At 45.6% G+C, this 24543-nt stretch overlaps 1 protein-coding gene across 2 annotated transcripts in view; it reads left to right on the forward strand.

Moving 5' to 3' along the window:
- Positions 1 to 24543, forward strand: part of PCOLCE2 (procollagen C-endopeptidase enhancer 2) — an 87077-nt gene that overhangs the window by 37921 nt on the left and 24613 nt on the right. For both annotated transcript variants that reach the window (XM_089331095.1, XM_002716591.6), the window contains exon 3: positions 21507 to 21762. In XM_089331095.1, coding sequence (XP_089187221.1) covers positions 21678 to 21762 — 85 coding nt within the window. In that variant the 5' untranslated portion in view covers positions 21507 to 21677. The remainder of the gene's footprint in view (positions 1 to 21506; positions 21763 to 24543) is intronic.

Here is a 24543-nt window from a genome sequence, read left to right on the forward strand (position 1 = left end):
TTATAATATTCTCATCTTCATGTTGATTTGATCCATTAATCATTATATAGTGCACTTTTACATAGCGTCTCTTAACAGTTTTTGTGTTAGTCTACTTTGTCTGATATTAGGATGGCAATACCCCTCTTTTTTGGTTTCTGTTAGGGTGGAATATCTTTTTCCATCCTTTCACTTGCAGTCTGTGTCTTTGTTAGTGAGATTTGTGTCTTGTAGGAAGCAAATAGGTGGATTTTGTTTTTAATCCATTCAGCCAGTCTGTGTCTTTTAACTGGAGAGTTGAGGCCTTGAATGTAATTCAAGGTGACTATTGGTAAGTAATGATTTGGTCCTGTCATTTTCCCATAAGTATTTCTATTTTTTTCTTTGGATTTCCTTTGTACTTTTACTGGGAGATTTTCTGCCTTCATTATCTTCTGTAGTGTTGACCGTGTTTCTCTGTTTCTGTGTGTAGCACATGCTTACATATCTTTTGTAAGGCTGGACAGGTAGTGACAAATTCTTTCAATTTCTGTTTGTTGTGGGATGTCTTTATTTCACCTTAATTCATAAATGAGAGCTTTTCAGGATACAGTATTCTGGGCTGTCAGTTTTTTAAGGCTTGGACTATATTCACCATTCTCTCCGAGCCTGTAGGGTTTCTGATGAGAAGTCTGCTATGAGTGTAATTGGAGTTCCTCTGAAAGTAATCTGGCATTTCTCTCGTGTAGGTTTTAGAATTTTTCTTTATGTTTTACTGTGGAGAGTTTGATTACAATGTGTCATGGTGAGGATTTTTTATGGACATGTTTATTAGGAGTTCTGTGTGCTTCCTGTGCTTGGATGTCCTTTTCTCAAATTAGGAAGGTTTTGTTATTTTACCAGAAAGCCCTTCTCTTTTTTTTTAACATTTATTTAATTAATATAAATTTCCAAAGTACAGCTTATGGATTATAATGGCTCCACCCCCCATAACTTCCCTCCCACCCGCAACCCTCCCCTTTCCCGCTCCCTCTCCCCTTCCATTCACATCAAGATTCATTTTCAATTCTCTTTATATACAGAAGATCAGTTTAGCATATATTAAGTAAAGATTTCAACAGTTTGCACCCACATAGAAACACAAAGTGAAAAATACTGTTTGAGTACTAGTTATAGCATTAAATCACAATGTACAGCACATTAAGGACAGAGATCCTACATGAGGAGTAAGTGCACAGTGACTCCTGTTGTTGACTTAACAAATTGACACTCTTGTTTATGGCATCAGTAATCACCCTAGGCTATTGTCATGAGTTGCCAAGGCTATGGAAGCCTTTTGAGTTCACCAACTCTGATCATATTTAGACAAGGTCGTAGTCAAAGTGGAAGTTCTCTCCTCCCTTCAGAGAAAGGTACCTCCTTCTTTGATGACCTGTTCTTTCCACTGGGATCTCACTCGCGGAGATCTTTCATTTCGGTTTTTTTTGTTTGTTTGTTTGTTTTTTTGCCAGAGTGTCCTGGCTTTCCATGCCTGAAATACTCTCATGGGCTTTTTAGCTGGATCCACATGCCTTAAGGGCTGATTCTGAGGCCAGAGTGCTGTTTAGGACATCTGCCATTCTATGGGTCTGCTGTGTATCTCGCTTCCCATGTTGGATCGTTCTCTCCCTTTTTTATTCTATCAGCTAGTATTTTCAGACACTAGTCTTGTTTATGTGATCCCTTTGGCTCTTAGTCCTATCATTATGATCAATTGTAAACAGAAATTGATCACTTGGACTAGTGAGATGGCATTGGTACATGCCACCTTGATGGGATTGAATTGGAATCCCCTGGTATGTTTCTAACTCTACCGTTTGGGGCAAGTCAGCTTGAGCCTGTCCCGAATTACACATCTCTTCCCTCTCTTATTCCCACTCATATATTTAACAGCGATCACTTTTCAGTAAAGTTTCAACACCTAAGAATAACTGTGTATTGATTACAGTATTCAACCAAAAGTATTAAGTAGAACAAACAAAAACTAAGAGGGATAATGTATTAAGTTGTTCATCAACAGTCAGGTCTCCGTTTCTCATAGTGTTCATTTCACTTTAACAGGTTTCCTTTTTGGTGCTCAGTTAGTTGTCACTGATCAGGGAGAACAAGTGGTATTTGTCCCTTTGGGACTGGATTATTTCACTCAGCATAATGTTTTCCAAATTCCTAACAGGGATCACTTTTCAGTTAAAATTTAAACACCTAAGAATAATTGTGTGTTAATTACAGAGTTCAACCAATAGTACTAAAACAAAAAAAATACTAAAATGGATAAAGTATTACATTGTACATCAACAGTCAGGACAAGAGCTGATCAAGACACTGTTTCTCATAGTGTCCATTTCACTTCAACAGGTTTCCCCTTTGGTACTCAGTTAGTTGTTGCCAATCAGGGACAACATATGATATTTGTCCCTTTGGGACTGGCTTAATTCGCTCATCATGATGTTTTCCAAATTCCTCCATCTTGTTGCAAATGACCGGGTTTCTTTGTTTTTGACTGCTGTATAGTATTCTATAGAGTACATATCCCATAATTTCTTTATCCAGTCTACTGTTGATGGGCATTTGGGTTGGTTCCAGGTCTTAGCTATTGTGAATTGAGCTGCAATAAACATTAATGTGCAGACAGCTTGTTTGTTTGCCAATTTAATTTCCTTTGGGTAAATTCCAAGCAGTAGGATGGCTGGGTTGTATGGTAGGGTTATCTTCAGGTTTCTGAGGAATCTCCAGACTGACTTCCATAGTGGCTTAACCAGTTTGCATTCCCACCAACAGTGGGTTAATGTCCCCTTTTCCCCACATCCTCTCCAGCATCTATTATTGGTAGATTTCTGAATGTGAGCCATTCTAACCAGGGTGAGGTGAAACCTCATTGTGGTTTTGATTTGCATTTCCCTGATTGCTAGTGATCTTGAACATTTTTTCATGTGTCTGTTGGCCATTTGGATTTCCTCTTTTGAAGAATGTCTATTGAGGTCCTTGGCCCATCTCTTAAGTGGGTTGTTTGTTTTGATGTTGTGGAGTTTCTTGATTTCTTTGTAGATTCTGGTTATCAACCCTTTATCTGTTGCATAGTTTGCAAATATTTTTTCCCATTCTGTTGGTTGCCTCTTCACTTTCCTGACTGTTTCTTTTGAAGTACAGAAACTGCTCAATTTGATGCAATCCCAAATGTTAATTTTGGCTTTGACTGCCTGTGCTTCTGGGGTATTCTCCAAGAAGTCTTTGCCAGTACTTGTATCTTGCAGGGTTTTTCCAATGCTCTCTAATAATTTGATGGTGTCGGGTCGTAGATTTAAGTCTTTAATCCATGTTGAGTGAATTTTGTGTAAGGTGAAAGGTAGGGGTCTTGCTTCATGATTCTGCACGTGGAAATCCAATTTTCCCAGCACCATTTATTGAATAGACTGTCCTTACTCCAGGAATTGGTTTTAGATCCTTGATCAAATATAAGTTGGCTATAGAAGTTTGGATTGATTTCTGGTGTTTCTATTCTGTTCCATTGGTTTATCCATCTGTTTCTGTACCAGTACCATGCTGTTTTGATAACAACTGCCCTGTAGTATGTCCTGAAATCTGGTATTGTGATGCCTCCAGCTTTGTTTTTGTTGTACAAGATTGCTTTAGCTATTCCAGGTCTCCTCTGTCTCCATATGAATTTCAGCATCATTTTTTCCAGATCTGAAAAGAAGGTCTTTGGTATCTTGATTGGTATCACATTGAATCTATAAATTTCTTTTGGGAGAATGGACATTTTGATGATAATGATTCTTCCAATCCATGAGCGTGGAAGATTTTTCCATTTTTTGGTATCCTCTTCTATTTCTTTCTTTAAGGTTTTGTAATTTTCATCGTAGAGATCTTTAACGTCCTTGGTTAAGTTTATTCCAAGGTATTTGATTTTTTTTTGTAGCTATTGTGAATGGGATTGATCTTAGAAGTTCTTCCTCAGCCATGGCATTGCCTGTGTATACAAAGGCTGTTGATTTTTGTGCATTGATTTTATATCCTGCTACTTTGCCAAACTCTTCTATGAGTTCCAATAGTCTCTTAGTAGAGTTCTTTGGGTCCCCTAAGTAAAGGATCATATCATCTGCAAAGAGGGGTAGTTTGAGTTCTTCCTTCCCAATTTGTATCCCTTTGATTCTTTTTCTTGCCTAATAGCTCTGGCTAGAACTTCCAGAACTATATTGAATAGCAGTGGTGAGATTGGGCATCCCTGTCTGGTACCAGATCTCAGTGGAAATGCTTCCAACTTTTCCCCATTCAATAGGATGTTGGCCGTGTGTTTTTCATAAATTGCTTTGATTGTATTGAAGAATATTCCTTCCATACCCAGTTTGCTTAGAGCTTTCAACATGAAAGGGTGTTGTATTTTATCAAATGCTTTCTCGGCGTCTATTGAGATAATCATATGGTTTTTCTTCTGCAGTCTGTTAATGTGGTGTATCACATTGATTATTTTGTGCACATTGAACCATCCCTGCATACCAGGGATAAATCCCACTTAGAAAGCCCTTCTAATCCTTTCTCTTTCCACTCCTTCAGAAACTCCTAAGTCTCATATGTTGAGTCCTTTGATAGTATCCTGTAGATCTCCAACAGTGTTTTTCAGTTTTCTAACTTCTTTTTCTTGTTTTTGGTCTGACTAAATTTCCTGCGATTTATTTTTTTTTAAGTCAGATATTCTTTCTTTGGCTTCATCAATTCTGTTGTTAAGGCTTTTCATTGCATTTATTAATTTGTTCTGTTGAATTTTTCATTTCTAAGATTTCATTTTGATTTCTCTTTAGGATCTCAATTTTGTGGGAGAAATTTTCTTACATGTCATGTACAGATTTCATCAGTTCCTGCATTTGCTTCTGATTACTTCTAGGTAATTCACGTTCAGTTTTTTTTTTTTAATTCCATTTCTTGAATTTCTTCAATATCTTCATCTTCACATTCCATTATGGAAGTTTCTTGTTATTTTGGGGGTGTCATGTTGTCCTCCTTATTCTTATTTCTTGAATTTCTGTGTTTATTATTTGGCATTTTTGGAGATACTCACTGGGTTGTTTTTTTTTTTTTCCCTGTGATGGGTTTAATCTTTGGACTATGCCTCTGTGGATTAGTGTAATTTCTAGTTTTTCAGTGAATACCTAGAAGTGTGTGGTAGGTCTGGCCAGGGAGCTCTGTTCAGTGCTCCAGGGTGAATGGAGTGTCCAAGGTTATGCCCAAGTTGCGCATGGTTAATTTTTTTTAACCAGAGGGGAGATTTGTTCAACTCTGTTGACATAGTCTGAACTCACCTCCCCTCCTCAAACTAGACCGCTGCCTGAGTGCTAGCCCTGGTGGGTACAATATTCGTCTGCACCGCCAGAAGAACCACACAACGGATTTTTGCAGTCCTCTGTGTTAGCACAGATTCTGTAGCAATGAGAATCTGAGTGCCCTGAGTGTGTGGAGCCTCCCACAGTGACTGCCCAAGTCCCAGCCACACCCCAAACCCTTCTGTGCAGCCACAATGTTTTCACAGTCCCAGCACGCAAGCCTCCCACATTCACGAGCACCAGGTCCCCTGTCAGTTCTCCCCACCAGACTTAGGCATCTCAGCTAAGATGGCTGCTGGGTGTGGGGACATGAACTTGGATAGCTGTTATGTATGTCCCAAAATGGTGCCCATCCTCTATCAACTTGTTGCAGGATGGTTAAGGAGGGAGAAATGAGTCCTCCCCTTTTTTCTGCTCTATTTTTATAAAAGATTTATTTTTATTTATTTGACAGAATTACCAAGAGAGGTAGAGACAGAGAGAGAGGGCTTCCATCTACGCCCCAGATGGCTGCAATAGCCTGAGCCGTGCCGATCTGAAACCAAGAGCTTCTTCCACTTCTGCCACATGGGTGCAAGGTCCCAAGGACTTGGGCCATCTTCTATTGCTTTCCCAGGCCACAGCAGAGAGCTGGATCAGAAGAGGAGCAGCTGGGACCAGAACCAGCACCCATACAGGATGCTGGCCCTTCAGGCCAGGGCTTTTTTTTTTTTTTTTTTTTTTTTTACAGGCAGTTATACAGTGAGAGAGACAGAGAGAAAGGTCCTCCTTATGTTGGTTCACCCTCCAAATGGCTGCTATAGTTGGCACACTACGGCCGGTGCTGCACCAATTTGAAGCCAGGAGCCAGGTGCTTCCTCCTGGTCTCCCATGTGGGTGTAGGACCCAAATACTTGGGCCATCCTCCACTGCCTTCCTGGGCCACAGCAGAGAGCTGGACTGGAGGAAGACTAGAACCCAGGATGCCGGCGCCATAGGCGGAGGTTTAGTCAAGTGAGCCGCGGCGCCGGCCTAGGCTAGGGCTTTAACCCACTGCGCCACAGTGCCAGCCCTTCTCCTCTGCTTTGGCAGGTACACTTTCCCTCACAAGACTCCAAGCTATATTCCTGCCAGTCTTCCTGCAGCTTTATTGCCAGCAGCTTGGGCTGCTGCAGACTGGTGTCACCTCACTCCAGAGCTTATGCTGAGGTTCTTGACTGCTGGGGTCCTGAGTTGTGCTTGTCCATACCTCATGTAGGTCCACAGTGTCCCTCTAATTTGTGTGGAGTTTCCTCTGCCTTTTTTCCCCTAACTCTTCCCTGAGACTGCACTCTCTCCACTTTTTAAAAACTATCATCTCCTAGACTAGAACAGTAAGCTCCCTCCCTATTCTGTCATCTTAATCCAACCCCTCTTTGTCTCTTTTAGCAGTTTTTATGTTAAAGTCTATTTTTTTCTGATATTAGGATGGCAATCCTCTCTTTTTTGGTTTCTGTTAGCATGGAATATTTTTTTCCATTCTTTCACATGCAGTCTGCATGTGTCTTTGTTGGTGAGATGTGTGTCTTGTAGGAAGCAAATAGATGGGTCTTGTTTTTAACCCATTCCGCCAGTCTTTATGTTTTAATTGGAGAATTTAGGCCATTTACATTCAAGGAGAACTGTTGATAACTAACTACTTGGCCCTGCCATTTTTCCATAAATCTTCCTATTGTTTACTTTGGATTTCTTTTGTATTGCTACTGGGGAATTTTCTGCCTTGTCATCCTTTCATAATGATGGCTATCTGCGTTTCAGTGTGTAGCACATCCTTAAGCGTCTTTTGTAAGGCTGGAGGAGTGGTGATAAATTCTTTGAATTTTTGGTTGTTATGGAAGGTCTTTATTTTACCTGTATTAATAAATAAAAGGTGTGCAGGGTACAGTATTCTGGGTTGACAGTTTTTTCTTTTAAGACTTGGACTGTATCTGCCATTGCCTTCTGGTCTGTAGGGTTTCTGATGATAATTCCGCTGTGAGTCTAATTGGAGATCCTCTGAAAGTAAGCTGGTGTTTCTCTTGTCCACATTTTAGAATGTTTGTTTTACTGTGGAGAGTTTGACTACAGTTTATTATGGTGAAGATCTTTTCTGGTCATGTCCTGTATGTCCCTCTCTTTTTACAGATTGGGGAATTTTTCAGTAATTAATTATTTCACTAACTAGGCCTTTAGTCCATTCTATCCTTCTGTACCTTCAGGAACTCCTAAAATAGATAGGAGATTAGACTAGATTAGACTAGATAGGAGATTAGAAATCCTACAGTTAGTCCAAAAAGAGAAAGGAGGAGGAGGAAGGAAGAGGAGGAAGGAGGAAGGAGAGATGGGAGGAGGAAGGGTAGTGGGAGGAGAGGTGGGGAGAGGAGGTGGCCTGAGGTACCAAGGAGATGCTGGGACCCTGCCTGAGACCTGTGCCCAAGCGTGGAGTGAGAACAGAACTGCTGCACCGGGCATCGTAGCTGGGCCCTTTGGCTTCCCAACAGTCCTGTCCTTGAATTGAAAAGCCACAGAGCAGCCGGCCTCGTCACCTTCAGGCATCCCTTCAGGCAGCTGAGGGCTTTGAGGAACGGCGCTTGATGCAGCTCAGATTTCTCATCTTACAAATCAACCCTGAGCTCTGCAGTTGAAGAAGCCAGAACAGAGGGCGCTGTGGCGAGTGTGGCAGGCACAGGTGCGCGTCCTCACCTCCCTTGCCGTGCCTCGCCATCCATCTCTGCAGCTACCTGCAGTCTGCACCAGCGCAGTCTTTGAGTCTCCAGTCCTATCGCTCCTCTTCATAGTGTCCTCTTTCTACGGTTTCTCTTACATGTGTTGTCACAGAAGATTTAATTTAAATGTCGTACCCTCTGAGCAAAACGAGTCCCTGTCCTTCCTGCCGCTGATTGACGTCTCCTCCGGGAACCCCCAGCTGCTGCTTGACTAGCCTGCTACTCTTCCCACTGTGCTTTGGCTTTTAAGTACACTTAGGGTTTTGGAAAAGCTCTTGGGGGTGGGAAGAGTCTGAATGCAAATGAATTGGTTAATTTGGAAGAGACTTTGTAAGCAAAGCTAGCTAAGGTGTCGGTGGGCTTGGGCACTCAGTAGTGCAAGTAAAGAAGGTGCCTCCTTTGTTTATGATCCCAGCTGCCACCCCAGACTGTGCCCTTGGCTGGCAGCTTCCTGCACTGGGAGCCCGCCCTGCCCTGCTCTGCTCTGCCCTGCCCTGCACTGCACTGCACAGTCCTCCGCTCCTGCCCTCTGTGGCTGGCCGTGGGGAGCCGTCTGGTTGTCTGGGGCTTCTGACTTTACCTGGGGAAGCTGTTTCTATGCGCTGGCTATCTGACCAGATATCCTCCTTTGGAAGAGAGGCAGACCTTTTGAAATCTAATTCCAAAGGCCTTTTCTTTTTTTATATAATTTATTTATTTAGTTGACAGGCAGAGTTACAGACAGTGAGAGACAGAGAGAAAGGTCTTCCTTCCGTTGGTTCACTCCCTAAATGGCCGCTATGGCCAGCGTTGAACCAATCCGAAGCCAGGAGCCAGGTGCTTCTTCCTGATTTCCCATGCAAGCACTTGGGCCATCCTCCACTGCCCTCCTGGGCCACAGCAGAGAGCTGGACTGGAAGAGGAGCAACCGGGACTAGAACCCAGTGCCCCAACTGGGAGTAGAACCTGGTGTGCCAGCGCCGCAGGCAGAGGATTAACCAGGTGAACCACAGTGCCAGCCCCCTAATAGGCCTTTTGATATCCGTATGTACTTCAAATGTCTCAACTTTGACATGTTCAAAACCGAACCTATTAAGGCTTGCATAACAGTGGATTAAGCCACCACTTGCAACCCAGCTGCCTCACTTTCAACCCAGCTCCCTGCTGATGCACCCAGGAAGGCAGTGGAAGATGCACTTAGACCTCGACCACCCATGTGGGAGACCCAGTTGGAGCTCCTGGTTTATCATGGCCATGTGGGATGTGGTGGAGTGAATTGGTGGATGGAAAAGCTCTTTGTCTCCCCCCCGCCCTCCCCCGCCGCAGTGTCTGCCTTTTAAATAAATAAATCTTATAAAACAACAGCAAACCTATCGTGCCCATGGTTTCTCTGCCCTAAATCTCTCTAAAGCGGAATGACACCAGACCGTCTTCTCTGCACTGCCTTTCCGTATTGGGAGGGCTGAAGCAGTGAGGTCGTCTTTAATGCAGCGTCTCCTGCCTGCCACCGTGCTTCTGCTCTCCGCTGCTTTCCCGGAACCCGGTTTTCCCGTGCAGATGCCCATTGTGAAAACAGTAATGCCCCTCCCCTTTTTTGCCTACTAGGTTGGTAAGTGTTGATGGCATCTAGTGTAGGTGATGGTGTAAACAATTGGAATTAATATAGCTTTACTTGGAGCAGTTCTTTAATCTAAAATGCCCCATGCCTTGACTTAGCAAGTCCATTTCTAAAAATGTACTCTATGGGAGTATTTCCTTAAACACAAGATTTGTATAATTATGTTCATGATAACATTATTCATGTTAATATAAAGATTAGAAAAGTACTACATATAGGAAACTGTGGGATTGGGTCTATAAATTCTGTTGTAAAGGCATGCGTTAGAGTGGTATAAAGCCATTAAGAATAGTAACGTAAGGGAAGGCGTTTGATGTAGTGGTTAAGACGCCGCTTGGGACACGCGCATCCCATGTTGCAGTGCCTTGGACCTCGCTGGAGTCCTGGCCGCGCTGCTGATCTCAGCTTCCTACTAATGCAAACCCTGGGAGGCAGCAGGTGGCTCAGGGGCTTAGCTGCCTGCCTCCCCCACAACGGGAGCTGTGTGGAGTTCCAGGCTCCTGGCTCTGGCCTGGCCTGTTCCTAGCTGTTGCAGGTGTTTTGGGGAAGTGAACCAGCAAATGGGAGATCTCCCTGTTTGTCCCTCTTCATTTCAAATAAATTTTAAAAAACAACATCTTAAAATACAGCCGTATAGCTGTCTTCCCATTTTTTTTAGACTCTTGTACAGTATCAAACATAATTCTTGGTATTTGGTAGGTGTTTAATGGACTAGATTTATTTTTAAAATATGCTCCTGTTTATAATTTTATGTATACTCCTGTATAATGTGAGAATACAGTGTCTCATTTCATTCCTGTTACTTTTTAATAAAAATCACCTGAGTGACTTTTGGTTAAACACGACGGATTAAGCACATTTGTTTAATCCTGCTCCCTCTCAAATTCCCTTACAGAGAGGGAATTAAAACCTCACAGACAAAGGGAATTGGAATGAATTAATGGTGGGTGAATTTTGAAGGGTAGGACGCAGCTGGGCGTTGGTAACGGAATTAGCAAAGGAGCGAGTACAGAGGGGTCTGCCCAGGGGAGGGCTGGTGCCGGGCACTCCCTGAAGGGCCCAGCATCCTGCTGGAGGCCCTGAGCTCTGGGAAGGCAGCAGGGCTGGTGAAATTAAAAACCTTTGTCAGAGCAGTTAATCTCCCAGGCCCCCTGCGCCACCCTCAGCCCCAAGGGAGCTGCCTGCCGCCTGCCTCCACTCCCCTTCCCTTCTTCGCCACAGAACTTTTTCTCTGAGAGGCAGAGGGATTCTTGACTGTAAGCCTAGCAGAACCTAGGTGTGGCACCGAAGTCAGGATCCCTTTAAGTGTGCATAGTGAAGGGTGAGACCCCTGCGCCCTCTCTCCTGCTGCTCTCCGGAAAGCTGCTGCAAGATCTGGACCTCTCAAGCTAGGCCCAGAGGACTTTTTTTTTTCCTTCAATTTATTTATTTTTATTTTATTAGAGAGATCTCTTACCTGCTGATTTACTCCCAAAATGTCCACCATAGCCAAGCCAGAGCAAAGAATCCAGAATTGAATCCATGTCTCCCACCACGGTGGCAGGGAGCCAATGCTTGAGTCATCCATCACCTGCCACCTCCTGGGGTGTGCACTGGCAGGGAGCTTGGTCCCAAGCAGAGCAGGGCCAGGAGCCCAGGTGCTGGATACGGGATGCAGGCATCCTAGAGATGTCCTAACCGCTTCATCAAACACTTGCCCCCCCGTGAGGGTCTTAGAGAACACGGACAGCCCCAGAGAAAGGAGCCTCGCCCAGGCACTGACTCAGGAAGGCAGTGAGAAAGCCAGCTCATCCTCGCCACACGCTGGCGACAGGTCCTGTGCCAGAGCCCAGTCAGCATCACCAGGGATGGATGGAAACGAGTGCCTAAGGGTTAGTAGGCATTTGAGGAGAGCCTCATGCGTGAAAAAGTTAGAACCCCAGACAGACAGAAAGCAGAAACTCCAAGGAAACGGAGGTAACGCAGAGCAGAAGGAGATGTCAAATAATTACTATTATCCCCAAGAAGACAAGGAAAGACATTAATTACATGAAATAAAAACACAGTGCTAACACAATATTAAGAAAAATATTCTGGAAATTAGTAACTTGATAAAACAGCAGTAGAATGGTTGGAAGAGAAAAAAGAAACAGAAAAATAGGGCAGTGGAAGAAGGTGGAAACTGAAGAGAAAATTAAATCTGTCCAGGAGGTCCTTAATTAATTCAGGTTCCAGAAAGAACAGAGAATGTGGAGGGGAGGGAATTATCACAAATAGTACTTCTCACAGTGAGTGAAAAAAGCCAATACCAGGTGTATCTTTGTTCACTTTAGACAAAATCCTACAAGCTTTGAGAGGGAAAATCGCAACAGCAGCCTGTTAGAAGCCAGAGGTGGTGGAACAGCGAGTATCTTTTAACATTCTGATGAAAATTACCTAAAGCTACAATCTGTACCCTGCCAAATGTGAGCAAAGAATAAAGGCATGCTCAGATACACAAGATCTTGAACTTCTAGTCTCGGTATACCCCTTGTAAGAAAACTGGAAGAGAGGCTGGCTGTGGTATAGCAACTAAAGCTGCCGCCTGTGATGGCAGCATCCCCTGTGGGTGCCGATTTAAGTCCTGGCTACTCCACTTCTGATCCAGCTTCCTGCTAATGCACCTGGGAAAGCAGCAGAGGATGACCAAAGTGCTTGGGCCCCTGTCACCCATGTGGGAAACTTAAATAGAGTTTGAAGTTCCTGGTTTCAGCTTGGCCCAGGTCTGGCTGTTGCGGCCATCTGAGGAGTGCACCAGCAGATGGAAGACCTGTCTTCTGTCTCTCTGTAACTCTGCTTTTTTTATATATATATATATTTAATATAAATATGTATATAATACACATACTTTAATATTTTAAAAGGCACTGCATTATAACTTAAAAAAAAAAAACTGGAAGAGGATGAGCTCCAGCAAAGTAAGGGAACAAAACAAGAAAGAAAAAGACCTGGGAACCCTGGGGAGAATTTCCTGAGCCCCAGGCACCAGCTGTGCAGGAGGCCTGGGCGTGGTCAGTCCAGACTGGATGGGGCAAGAGCAGGAGGGTGGAGGGCAGCAGAATGGATTTTTCCAAGGAGGAAGTGGAACCAGGAGGACACCAGTGTCGCTCCCCCTCTTCATGGAGGAACGACATAGGACCCTGCCTAGGCTTCATATCCGAGTCACGGCACCATTATGTCGCTCCCCCTCTTCATGGAGGAACGACACTAAACCCTGCCTAGGCTTCACATCCGAGTCACGGCACCATTATGTCACTCCCCCTCTTCATGGAGGAACAACATAGGACCCTGCCTAGGCTTCATATCCGAGTCACGGCACCATTATGTCGCTCCCCCTCTTCGTGGAGGAGCGACACTAGACCCTGCCTAGGCTTCACATCCGAGTCACGGCACCATTATGTCGCTCCCCCTCTTCGTGGAGGAACGACACAAGACCCTGTGCTGTTCTTTTGTCTGCTCGGCCCTCCCCGGGTTTGCTGCTGGTTCTTCCCGGGTTGGCTACCGTCCTTCCACCTCCTTGGAAGGGCGGTTCCCCCTGCCACTTTCCCCACTTCCGCAGGGGAGCGGCACACCGCCGGCCGGCTCTCTCGGGGGCTGCACAGGTGTTCCTTCAGATAGATGTTCCCCTTAGATGTTCCCGGTGCATGTTATCTCTCTCCTCCTTTATAGTCCTCTTCCACCAATCCCAACTCTGCTACCCACACGCCGAGTACGCTGCTCTCCTCCAATCAGGAGCAGGTCCTACAGTTTATTGGTTGAACTGGAGGCAGCTGTGTAGAAGCTGTTTCCTCCTCTCCCAGCGCCATATTGTGGGAGAGCAGATGCATAGAGTAAGTCTTAATTCCAGTAACTTAATCTAGTCCGAGTTGCTCCCAGTTGCTCCCCACACACCAGTGCCTGCCCATTTGCAAGAGCGGTCTGTGTAGCAAACTAAACGACCTGAAAGAACAAGGCAATTATTATCTCTAGGAAAAACACAAAGCTGTGCAAGAAATGTAACAGTTTAGCTCAGTAATGAGTAATATTTATGTGATTGTAGCTATGGAAATCTGTTTCAACCAGAATTTTGATGGAGGAGTAATAGGAAGCAAAGAGATAAAGTTTAAAGGGGAAAAATCAAGAAATAGCAATGCAGGCATTTTATTAAGGAAGAAAAAGTGCATTTCTGACTAACGAGCAGAAGGAGTTAAACTGGTTCCTGAGCAGTGGATATCGGGTGAGAAGAGAGCGGGGCCTGTTATTTCTCATTAGAGCCTGGTTGTGCTGGTTTAATAACAGCGGTGGATTTTTTTGATATGAAAATTGGATTCAAAAGCAGCTTTTGTTCTCTCTTGAGGCAACTTGATGCTAACATGTAAACCCCGGTTGTCCCCTTGTTCAAGGCGTTGCGTGCTCCCATTTGCGTCTGTTCTGTTTTAAATTTGTTTACTACCCTCCCCTGATTTTCCTCGTCCCAGAAGGGAAGGGCTTTTTGTTTCGTTTCTAGTGTAATTTTGTGTTTGTGATCTGTCACCTGACAGATTTATCAGATGAAATTACATATGACAGAAATATTTTCTTGAAAATGTCATTTCATATTATTACTTAGATTGCTGCATAGAAACCAGCTCTATCTTACAAAAGCTTTTGAAAACAATTATACTCCTGCATTATTAAGAAGAAAAAGGCCGCTTGCTAGCAAAGGCTCCTCCAGCTCTTATTTGTTACTCTTAAGAACAGCAGCCAGGAGGCAGGCATTTGGGACAGTGGTTAAGCTGCCCCTTGGGACATCCACCTGCATGGGAGACTTGAGTTGAGTTCTAGGCCCCTGGCTTTGGCCTGGTCCATCCCCAGCTATTGTGGGCATTTGTGGAGTGAACCAGTGGATGAGGGTTCTCTCTCTCTTACTCCCTCTTTCCAATCCTTCTCTTCTCTCACAAATGAATGAATGAATGAATGAATACATATTGTTTAAAAGCAGTCAGATGTGTATTGTGGTTTAGAGTAGGGATACCTTTTCTCTAATACTTTGATCCAATCAGGTATATCCTGTGCTACACGATGTTCTTCTTCTTCTTCTTTTTTTTTTTTGGACAGGCAGAGTGGACAGTGAGAGAGAGACAGAGAGAAAGGTCTTCTTCTGCCATTGGTTCACCCTCCAATGGCCACCGCGGCCAGCACGCTGCAGCCAGCGCACCGTGCTGATCCGAACGCAGGAGCCAGGTGCTTCTCCTGGTCTCCTATGGGGTGCAGGGCCCAAGCACTTGGGCCATCCTCCACTGCACTCCCTGGCCACAGCAGAGAGCTGGCCTGGAAGAGGGGCAACCGGGACAGAATCCGGCGCCCCGACCGGGACTAGAACCCGGTGTGCTGGTGCCGCAAGGCGGAAGATTAGCCTATTGAGCCGCAGCGCCGGCCTACATGATGTTCTAATACTACAGACCTGGAAATAATATCCGAAAGTGACTTAAGTACTTTGTTCCATTTGAAGTTGCAAAGAAATTGACTAGATTTAATTTTTATGACCTATCTGTAGTCTTCTACATGAAATGCAACTGAGAAAAAGAAATTAATAACCTTACTTTAAAAATTTATAATCTTTGCATGAGTGTTGTGGTGCAGCGGGTTAAGGTGCTACTTGAGACACTGTATCTCAGATATCTGGTTTGAGTCCCAGCTACTCCAGTTCAAATCAAGCTCCATGCTAATGTGCCTGGAAGGCAGTGGATGATGGCTCAATTGCGTGGATCTCTGCCATTCATGTGGGAGACCTAGATGCTGTTCCTGGCTCCTGGCTTCAGCCTGGCCCAATCCCAGCTGTTGTGGACATTTGGGGAGTGAATCAACAGATTCCTGTCTCTCTCTGCCTTTCAAATAATAAATAAATAAATCTTTAAGAAATTATAATCCTGTAAATGTGCTTTGAGATATAGTATAGCAAAATAAACTTCTCCTTTTTTTTTTTTTTTTTTTTTTGGACAGGCAGAGTGGACAGTGAGAGAGAGACAGAGAGAAAGGTCTTCCTTTGCCGTTGGTTCACCCTCCAATGGCCGCCGCGGCCGGTGCGCTGCAGCCGGCGCACCACACTGATCCGAAGGCAGGATCCAGGTGCTTCTCCTGGTCTCCCATGTGGGTGGCAGGGCCCAAGCACTTGGGCCATCCTCCACTGCACTCCCTGGCCACAGCAGAGAGCTGGCCTGGAAGAGGGGCAACCGGGACAGAATCCGGCGCCCCGACCAGGGCTAGAACCTGGTGTGCCGGCGCCGCTAGGTGGAGGATTAGCCTATTGAGCCGCGGCACCAGCCCAAACTTCTTGAGACAGGTGTTTTGGCAAGCTCCAACTTTTCCCCAGGAGGCACTGCTGGGTTCTGGGTCCTCTGTGCCGTTGGATTTATGGTTCCTCCTAGCCTAATGTGTGTTGCTGAACTGGCAGCTGGTGATGAATGAGTATTTGTTGATTTTCAGGTCAAATAAATGGCACACAGAGTCCCATTTCTCCATCTTCTTCCCTGCCTTCATTACAGTTTTTGGCTGCCTGGCCCCCAGCTGCTTGTGGGTTAGTTTGAACAGATGCAGATAAATCTGAATGGAACAATTCTGCTGTCCAAGGTCCACACCCCTGCAAGGCAGAGGACACGTCCCAGGCTCCTGTGACACCTGTGGGTGCTAAGGAGTCTACCAAAGGGGAGAGGGAGCAGTGGGCTCTGGAGGGGAGAGATTGACGACAGTGTCGCCTTGGCCTGAGTGTTAGGAGGAGCGCCTTGGGGCTGGGGAGGGGACCAGATTCCCAGAGAAGGTGTATTTGGTCCCAGCTTTGAAGTTGAGTTGGAGACAGTTGTCTGAGATGTGGAGAAAGAATGTTCTATGCAGGGAACGCACGTGACCTCATGGGGTGGGGAAGAGCTGGGTGTGTCTGAGGATGGGTAGAACTGTATCCAAGGCGTGAAGGGCGCCGGTCGTATCGGTTCCATAGGCTTGCTTCAGAGATTCAGTGACATACCTTGTGTCTAGTGCTTAGGAAACACCTGGCCCCATGTGCACAATGTGTGTGCACCATCATCAAGGTGACCGTGGAATTCTAAGTGCAGGAGCCCTGGGGCCAGACCCAAGGGCCGAAGATGTTACTCCTTCCAGACGTCAAGGTGGTAAAGTCTTCTTGGTGAAACCCCCAACAGCAGAATAAAATGTTCAAACCATCACGTTATTGCCACTCATCAAAATACGTGTGTAATTGTCTAACCGTGTAAAAGGACTAGTGTTGACATATGAGTGAGATATCGTAAGCTTCTGATTTACGGCCCTCCCGAAAAATAACCCAGATATTTGCGCCAATTTGTGTGTGAGTTTTTCTGGATTACGGCTGGGGGATGTGTGCAAGGTCTCCCTGAGCTCTGTGTAAATGGGCTGTGGCCCGCACTGCAGAGCCCGCTTTCCCAGTGGTCTATTGTGGAGGAGAGAAATCTCAGAAGATGAAAATCAGCCAAGCTGCAAAAACAGATCATTTTGCTCAAAGTGGTAACAGATGTGTTGGGAGAGACGACAGTGCAGACACAAGGATCATGGCCCTTCGTACAGAAGTAGACTCCTCCACACGGCAGCTGGCTTCGTATTTGCCTTTTGCTCATGGCGTCCTGAAAATGCAAACCATCAGCTTAAAATGCAGTTCCCCTGTTCTCGGGCAGGAGCCCTGGCACTGAGGGCTTGGCACGTTTGCCTGTGACAGTCAGGACGTCCCACAGGCTCTGGGGTGAGCTGAGGTCATTGTTGCAGCACTAGGCTTTAGCACACACAGGACCGGCCTGTTGGTGGGGGAAGAGGGGAACAAACCCGACATCGAATTGTTTTCTTCTGGGCCGATAACAAATTCCCTGGTCAACATCATCATGATGGTGGCTTCTGTCCAGCATCCACCAACAAATTGTCTTGAGTTTCTGCCTTGATTGTTCGCATTTACAGGCAATGTGGAATATAAAGTTTCCCCAAAGATATACATCTTTTTGTAAAGAACAGCTCAGAAAGCAGAGCGGCCGCGGCAGGTGCATTGCCAGGCAGGGTAGGGACTATCAGGAAAGAGGTGGGGCCCCCTGCCGGTACTCGGCCCAATTTGTGTGAAGAGCCTAGAGCTTCCTTTGCTACCAAAAGGATGCATTCACTTAAGACACCTTGTGAGGCTGACTCCCTGCTTGGGGCCATGCCCTGTGCCAGTGGTGAGGAAGGAGCAGTGAGCAGGGCGGGAGGGAGAGTGCAGGGGGATAGGGCGGGGACTGCATGGGGCTGTCCCATGCTGGGAGACCTCAGAGCTGGGCTCTTCATTGGGCAGAACCCACTTTGGGGATTGCAGAGTATCTGGGAATGCCTCCAGGAAGAGGCAATCCTGAAACAGACCCTAGGCATGGTGAGAGAAGGGCACGAATGGAGCAGTGTTCTATCCAGGTGGAAGGAATAGTTTTGTGAAGACCCGGGATCATTTTTTATTTTCTCCTCTCTTCCTCAGCCAGAAAAGTCAAGGATTCCCAGACTCTACAGTGCTGTGTATAACATCATCCATTTGCATTAGCTTTCAAAATGGACTAAAAGCATAACTGTATTTTGCATGTATACCTCTCAGACATTTTATAAAAATATTTCGAATGGCATGGAGGGAATCCTATGACATCTGTGGCAGTGGGAGGAAGGAAGGAGAAACAATCCAGGCTGGAGACAAAGAAAATGTTGTTTTTATCTGAAATGTTGTTTCTATCGAGTGAGACTTCTAGAAGCTGGCGTTGTGGTGCAGCAGGGTGAGCCTCTGCCGGAGATGCCTGTATCCCATATGAGCACCAGTTCAAGTCTTGGCTGCTCCACTTCTGATCCAGCTCTATTCTAGGGCCTGGGAAAGCAGCAGAAGATGGCCCAAGTTCCTGGGCCCCTGCTTCTACATGGGAGACCCAGATGAAGCTCCTGGCTCCTGCTTTGGCCTGGCCCAGCACTGGGCATTGCTGCCATTTGGGAAATGAACCAGTGCATGGAAGATCTCTCTCTGGAACTGTGCCTTTCAAATAAATAAATAACGTTAGAGACTTTAAAGTGTGTTGACAAGTGTTAACAGAAGTGAGCTCTGGATGGTTGCTGTGTAGGTGTCAGTTACGCCGTTCTCCATGTGGCTGTAGTCTTTGTGTCGCTTTAACAGAAACATCACAGAGGCAGCCTGTAGATCCCTAGTGGAAGGGTCAGCTCCAGTAATGTGCTGAGTCCTCTCGAATGACAGTCAGGAGCTCTTACTAAAGTTTGCATCACTGGGCAGCAGACAATGCTGATCACTCATGCAAAAAATGAAGCGTAGATACTGTAGTACATTGAAAAGTCTCCACAGTATGCATTGCATTTGCAATAGAATTTCTCCTCGGCCTTCATTTGTCCTTGGTTAAAGTAGACCCACCTTGGTACAGATGGCCTCTGCACCCTTCTTGCAAAAGAACCTTCACCAGGGTTATTGGGATCACTCATGTGTTCAGGATTGTAATGATGTAACCCAGTTTCCATTGCTGAACATAATTGTGTCTCAGAGAAACTTCAGCTTTAATTGCAGTGAGAACATGTAAACAACTTTTGGGAACAACTGATTTATTCCTTTGGGAATGAGTCTCCGAGGCTAGCAGTCCATTTATACGCTGACTGTAGGAAAGAATCAACAGAATTTGCTAAGTAGTGTCTGATGACCAAGAACTTGCCAAGGAAACAGGACTGTGCCGGCCCTTCCCCTCCCAGAGACAGTCATCCACAGGCCCTGGGGCAGTTTGCCTCTTTTCTTGCAAATTTTGTGATTGTCTTCCACTTTTTCCTTGTCATAATTCATTGTGATATATTTTTTAAAGATTTATTTTATTTATTTGAAAGAGTTACAGAGAGGCGGGGGGGGGGGGAGAGGGAGGGAGGGAGGGAGGGAGGGAGAGAGGTCTTCCATCCGCTGGTTCACTCCCCAGATGGCCGCAATGGTCAGAGCTGCACCGATCCAAAGGCAGGAGCCAGGGGATTCCTCAGGTCTCCCATGTGGGTGCAGGGGCCCAAGGACTTGGGCAGTCTTCTACTGCTTTCCCAGGCCATAGCAGAGAGCTGGATCGGAAATGGAGCAGCTGGGACTAGAACCGGCGCCCATATGGAATGCCAGCGCTTCAGGCCAGGGCTTTAACCCGCTGTGCCACAGCAGCGGCTCCTGTTGTGATATTATGGTGAAGAAAATCTTATGTAAAAGCAAAAGCTCAGTTTTTAAATCATTCGTGCATTGTGTTTTGAGGCTGCTTGGTATGTAAGCTTTCATCTGGAAAACAAAAACTCAAGTACTTTGAGAAGAGATGATTCAACAATTATTTGGTTAATTTAAGCAGTATAAATATTTGATGCAGATTTTTCAGGACCCAAATTAATTATTTGTAAATGAATTATACAGTTGCCAGGTAAACCCTTCATTTGAACTTCATCAAAACGGTGTAGGGGCTGGCGCTGTGGCACAGCTGGTTAACACCCTGGCCTGAAGCGCCGGCATCCCGTATGGGCGCCGGTTCTAGTCCTGGCTGCTCCTCTTCCGATCCAGCTCTCTGCTATGGCCTGGGATAGCAGTAGAGGATGACCCAAGTCCTTGGGCCCCTGTATCCACATAGGAGACCCGGAAGAAGCTCCTTGCTTTGGATCAGTGCAACTCTGGCCATTGCATGAACCGTTGGATGGAAGACTCCCCCCTCTCTAACTCTGACTTTTAAATAAATAAATATTTTAAAAAAGCAGTGTATGTTTTGAGATTTTTTTATTGTATTTGTTGTGAGAAACATTCCAAGTACTTCTTAGCCAAGCAACAGCTCTGGGTGTCACATGGTGTTTTTTTGTTTTTGTTTTTGTTTTGTTTTTTGGCAGAGTGGACAGTGAGAGAGAGACAGAGAGAAAGGTCTTCCTTTACCATTGGTTCACCCTCCAATGGCTGCTGCGGCCAGCGCTCTGCGGCCGGCGCACCGTGCTGATCCGAAGCCAGGAGCCAGGTGCCTCTCCTGGTCTCCCATGTGGGTGCAGGGCCCAAGCACTAGGGCCATCCTCCACTGCACTCCCTGGCCACAGCAGAGAGCTGGCCTGGAAGAGGAGCAACTGGGACAGAATCCGGCGCCCCGACCGGGACTGGAACCCAGTGTGCTGACGCCGCAAGGCGGAGGATTAGCCTATTGAGCTGCGGCGCCAGCCACATGGTATTTTAAAATATGCAAAAATGTACTAAGGTACAATCAGAACTGGCCATATTTGTAAGCAGTGGTCTATCAATTAATAAAGCTTATGCCATATTTTACAGCTTAGTAGAAGTAAGCTTTTTTAAAAAGATTTTTATTTATTTGAAAGAATTAGAGAGGTAGAGAGCGAGGGAGGTCTTCCATTTTGATGGTTCACTCTCCAAATGGCCGCAGTGGCCAGAACTGAGCCATTCCGAAGCCAAGAGCTTCTTCCAGGTCTCCCACGTGGGTGCAGAGGCCCAGGACTTAGTCTGTCCTCCACTGCTTTCCCAGGCGCATTAGCAGGGAGCGGGATCGAAAGCGGAAAAGCTGGGATTCAAACCGATGCCCATATGGGATGCCAGCGCTGCAGGCTGGGACTTTAACCTGCTGCGCCACAGCACCGGCCCCAGAGATAAACTCTTAAGGAATAAGATTGTGTACCCTAGGGGATTGTGGAATTTGTGAGAAGGGCGTATGTACTTGGGTTTTAGTTGGAGTGCAGTGTGCCTGCAAACTTCGCTGGCACAGCTCAGATTTCAGAAGAGAAAAAAGCCTCATCGTGGGATCGTTACCTAACGACTGGCAGGATGCGAATGCCGCAGGCATAACTTGCATGGCCGTTTCTAATGGGTGCTTTCCCTGGCAGGTCCCCGAAGGGAAGGTCGTTGTTCTGAACTTCAGATTCATAGACCTGGAGAGCGACAACCTGTGCCGCTATGACTTTGTGGATGTGTACAACGGCCACGCCAATGGCCAGCGCATCGGGCGCTTCTGCGGCACGTTCCGGCCGGGAGCCCTCGTGTCCAGTGGCAACAAGATGATGGTGCAGATGATCTCCGATGCCAACACGGCTGGCAATGGCTTCATGGCCATGTTCTCTGCCGCCGAACCAAATGAAAGAGGTATGGTAGCCACATGATGGCAGTCACAACAGTGACGGCTCACGGTTCCTGAACACCTGCTGGGTGTCCGGCACTGCTCTCGTCACTCTATATAAACATATAAATATTTGCTCCTTTAATCCAAAGCCTAAGAGCAGGTCCTCTCAACCAGAGAGCTGGTGGATGTCCCCAAACCATCAGGAGACCATTAAAAGAAAATTAGTCTTCAGAAAACAAAAATCCACACATTCTTGTAAAACTTCCAGTGTAGAAGTTTGTGGAGTGGAAATGTGCGGCTTGCATAGAAGTACACACGTGGAGACCTCAGACACACCCCATCCTCCATTGCAGTACACCGTCTGGAAATACCCATGGCCAGTGATTCCTGTGTGTTTCTGTGTGTGCCCACATTTGCTTATGTGCTTCTAAAATAGCTTTTACAGAGAAAAATGAGATCATACACTCATATTATTTCACAGCTTTTTATTTAATGCCGTGCCATGTCTTAGGATGTTTTCATATCGTGTCACATGTTTACTTGTGAGCGCCCAATGGTAGAAACCATTGAAAGATGACTTCAGCGGGCAAGATTTTTAAGTTTTCACCTCCCCCTGGAAGGTACTCCCTAATCCACGCTGGGCTGTGGCTGCCTTGTAGCATTCCTGGCTGGAGATGTCAGAGGTCAGACAGAGCAGCCAGGATGTTTGAGAGGAAATCCTGGCGGGAAACTACAGAAAATTGAGATGATTTTTATGTATCTAGCTATGCAAATCTTTGTCTGACAGCTGAACTCTACAGTGTGGGGGAGCCCAGTTGGCTCAGCACAAAAGCGTCCTCCCCCCCAAGCAAGATGAAAGAATTGAACAGAGAGTACAGCTGCTGCCCACTGCCAGGGAGACAGACTTGGAGTGTGAGTCTAGCCAAGTTAAATGCCTCCCAGAACACTAATCGTTTTTTGCAGGAACACAGCACAGTCCAGACTAGAATGTCTCACTCACGATGCCAGTCAAGTAATGAAAAAGGCAGCGTGTGTCCATAGTCAAGAAGAAAAGTCAGGAAAAGTTGACCCGTGATAATGCAGATATTGCAGTTAGCAGAAAAGCACTTTAAAGCAATTATTATAAGTTTTTTTGGTAGGATTTTAAAGGGAAATATATGGATAATAAACAGATAAGAAACAAGCTACTCAAAGCTTATTAAATAAAGTGGTAGTTCCAGGGCTAAGAGATACAGAATCTGAAATTGAATAATTTAACCTGATGGACCTGCAAGTAAATTGGAGATAGCTAAAAGAAGAGGCAGTAAACGTGAGTAGAAATTATCCATACTCATAACTAGGAGGAAAGCAGCTGAACCAAAGAACCTCAGAGACCGCTGAGACAACAGCAGGTGGCCTGACGTAGCTGGAATTTTCGTCCCAGAAGAATGACCGTAGTGCAGAAACCTATTTCCAGAAATAATGACTTGGCTCTATCCAGGTTAAGAGAAGAAAGTCAATTTGCAGAACCACAATGATCAACAGACTCTAAACAGGATAAATAAAAATGAAGCATATGTAGTTACCTCATAATTAAATTACAGAAATGTAAAGAAAAAGAAAATCTTAAATCGGTTAAAACCAGCCACATTATGGAAGCACAGTAGGCTGATTGGATGGCTTTGTACACAAGGGCAGCCCAAAGGAAGTATCACAGTATTTTTAAAGTGCTGAAATAAAACCATTAAGCAGATTCTATAGCCAGTCTCCAAAAATGAAAATGAAAACACTTCAGATAGGCACTACAAATATCTGAAAGGCGTTTTCATACTTGCACCACAAGAGCTGTGGAAGGAATCCTATAGGTTGAAAGAAATATCACACTAGGGGTTGCATGAAGGTAACAGAGGAAGCATGATCACTAGAAATAGTAAGTATATTGTGTGTGTGTGTGTGTGTGTGTGTGTGTTTTTACAGGCAGAATGGACAGATGGACAGTGAGAGAGAGACAGAGAGAAAGGTCTTCCTTTGCCGTTGGTTCACCCTCCAATGACCGCCGCAGCCGGCGCACTGTGCTGATCCGATGGCAGGAGCCAGGTGCTTCTCCTGGTCTCCCATGGGGTGCAGGGCCCAGGTACTTGGGAGATCCTCCACTGCACTTCCCTGGCCACAGCAGAGAGCTGGCCTGGAAGAGGAGCAACCGGGACAGAATCTGGCACCCCGACCAGAACTAGAACCCGGTGTGCCTGCGCTGCAAGGCGGAGGATTAGCCTATTGAGCCGCGGTGCCAGCTGCTTTTCTTATTTTGCTCAAAATTATTTTTACTTGTGGAAAAACCAACTTTCCAGTGTATTGTAGAATATGCACTATATCATTAACATGTATGCACTGTATCATGTAACATGTTTGACAGTCAAAGTACAGAGAGGTGAGTGGAACTACAGTGCTGTGCTTATACACCTACATGCACGTACACTATCTGAAGAAGCACATCGTTAATGCTAAGTGGATTGTGACAAATTAAAGGTGCATACTGTAATCCCGAGAGCACCTATTACAGTGCAAGAATTACAGCAAAAAGCTGTGAGATTAAAATAGAGTTGCTTAAATTAGAATACTAGAATCCATCTGCCACAAAGGTGGCAGAAAGAGAACAAAAGAAAGGTGAGACAAATGGGAAACAATAATACATGGCAGACTAAATCCAAGCATATCAGCAAATATGATAAAGGATCACTACTCTAAGTAGAAGATAGTTATCGTGAGAATGCATTAAGGAGCAGGACCCAACTGTATGTTGTCTACAAGAAAGCACTTGAAATACA

The sequence above is a fragment of the Oryctolagus cuniculus genome, chromosome 4, assembly GCF_051225735.1.
Source record: "Oryctolagus cuniculus isolate XC-2025 breed Fujian yellow rabbit chromosome 4, ASM5122573v1, whole genome shotgun sequence".
NCBI classification, from domain to species: domain Eukaryota; kingdom Metazoa; phylum Chordata; class Mammalia; order Lagomorpha; family Leporidae; genus Oryctolagus; species Oryctolagus cuniculus.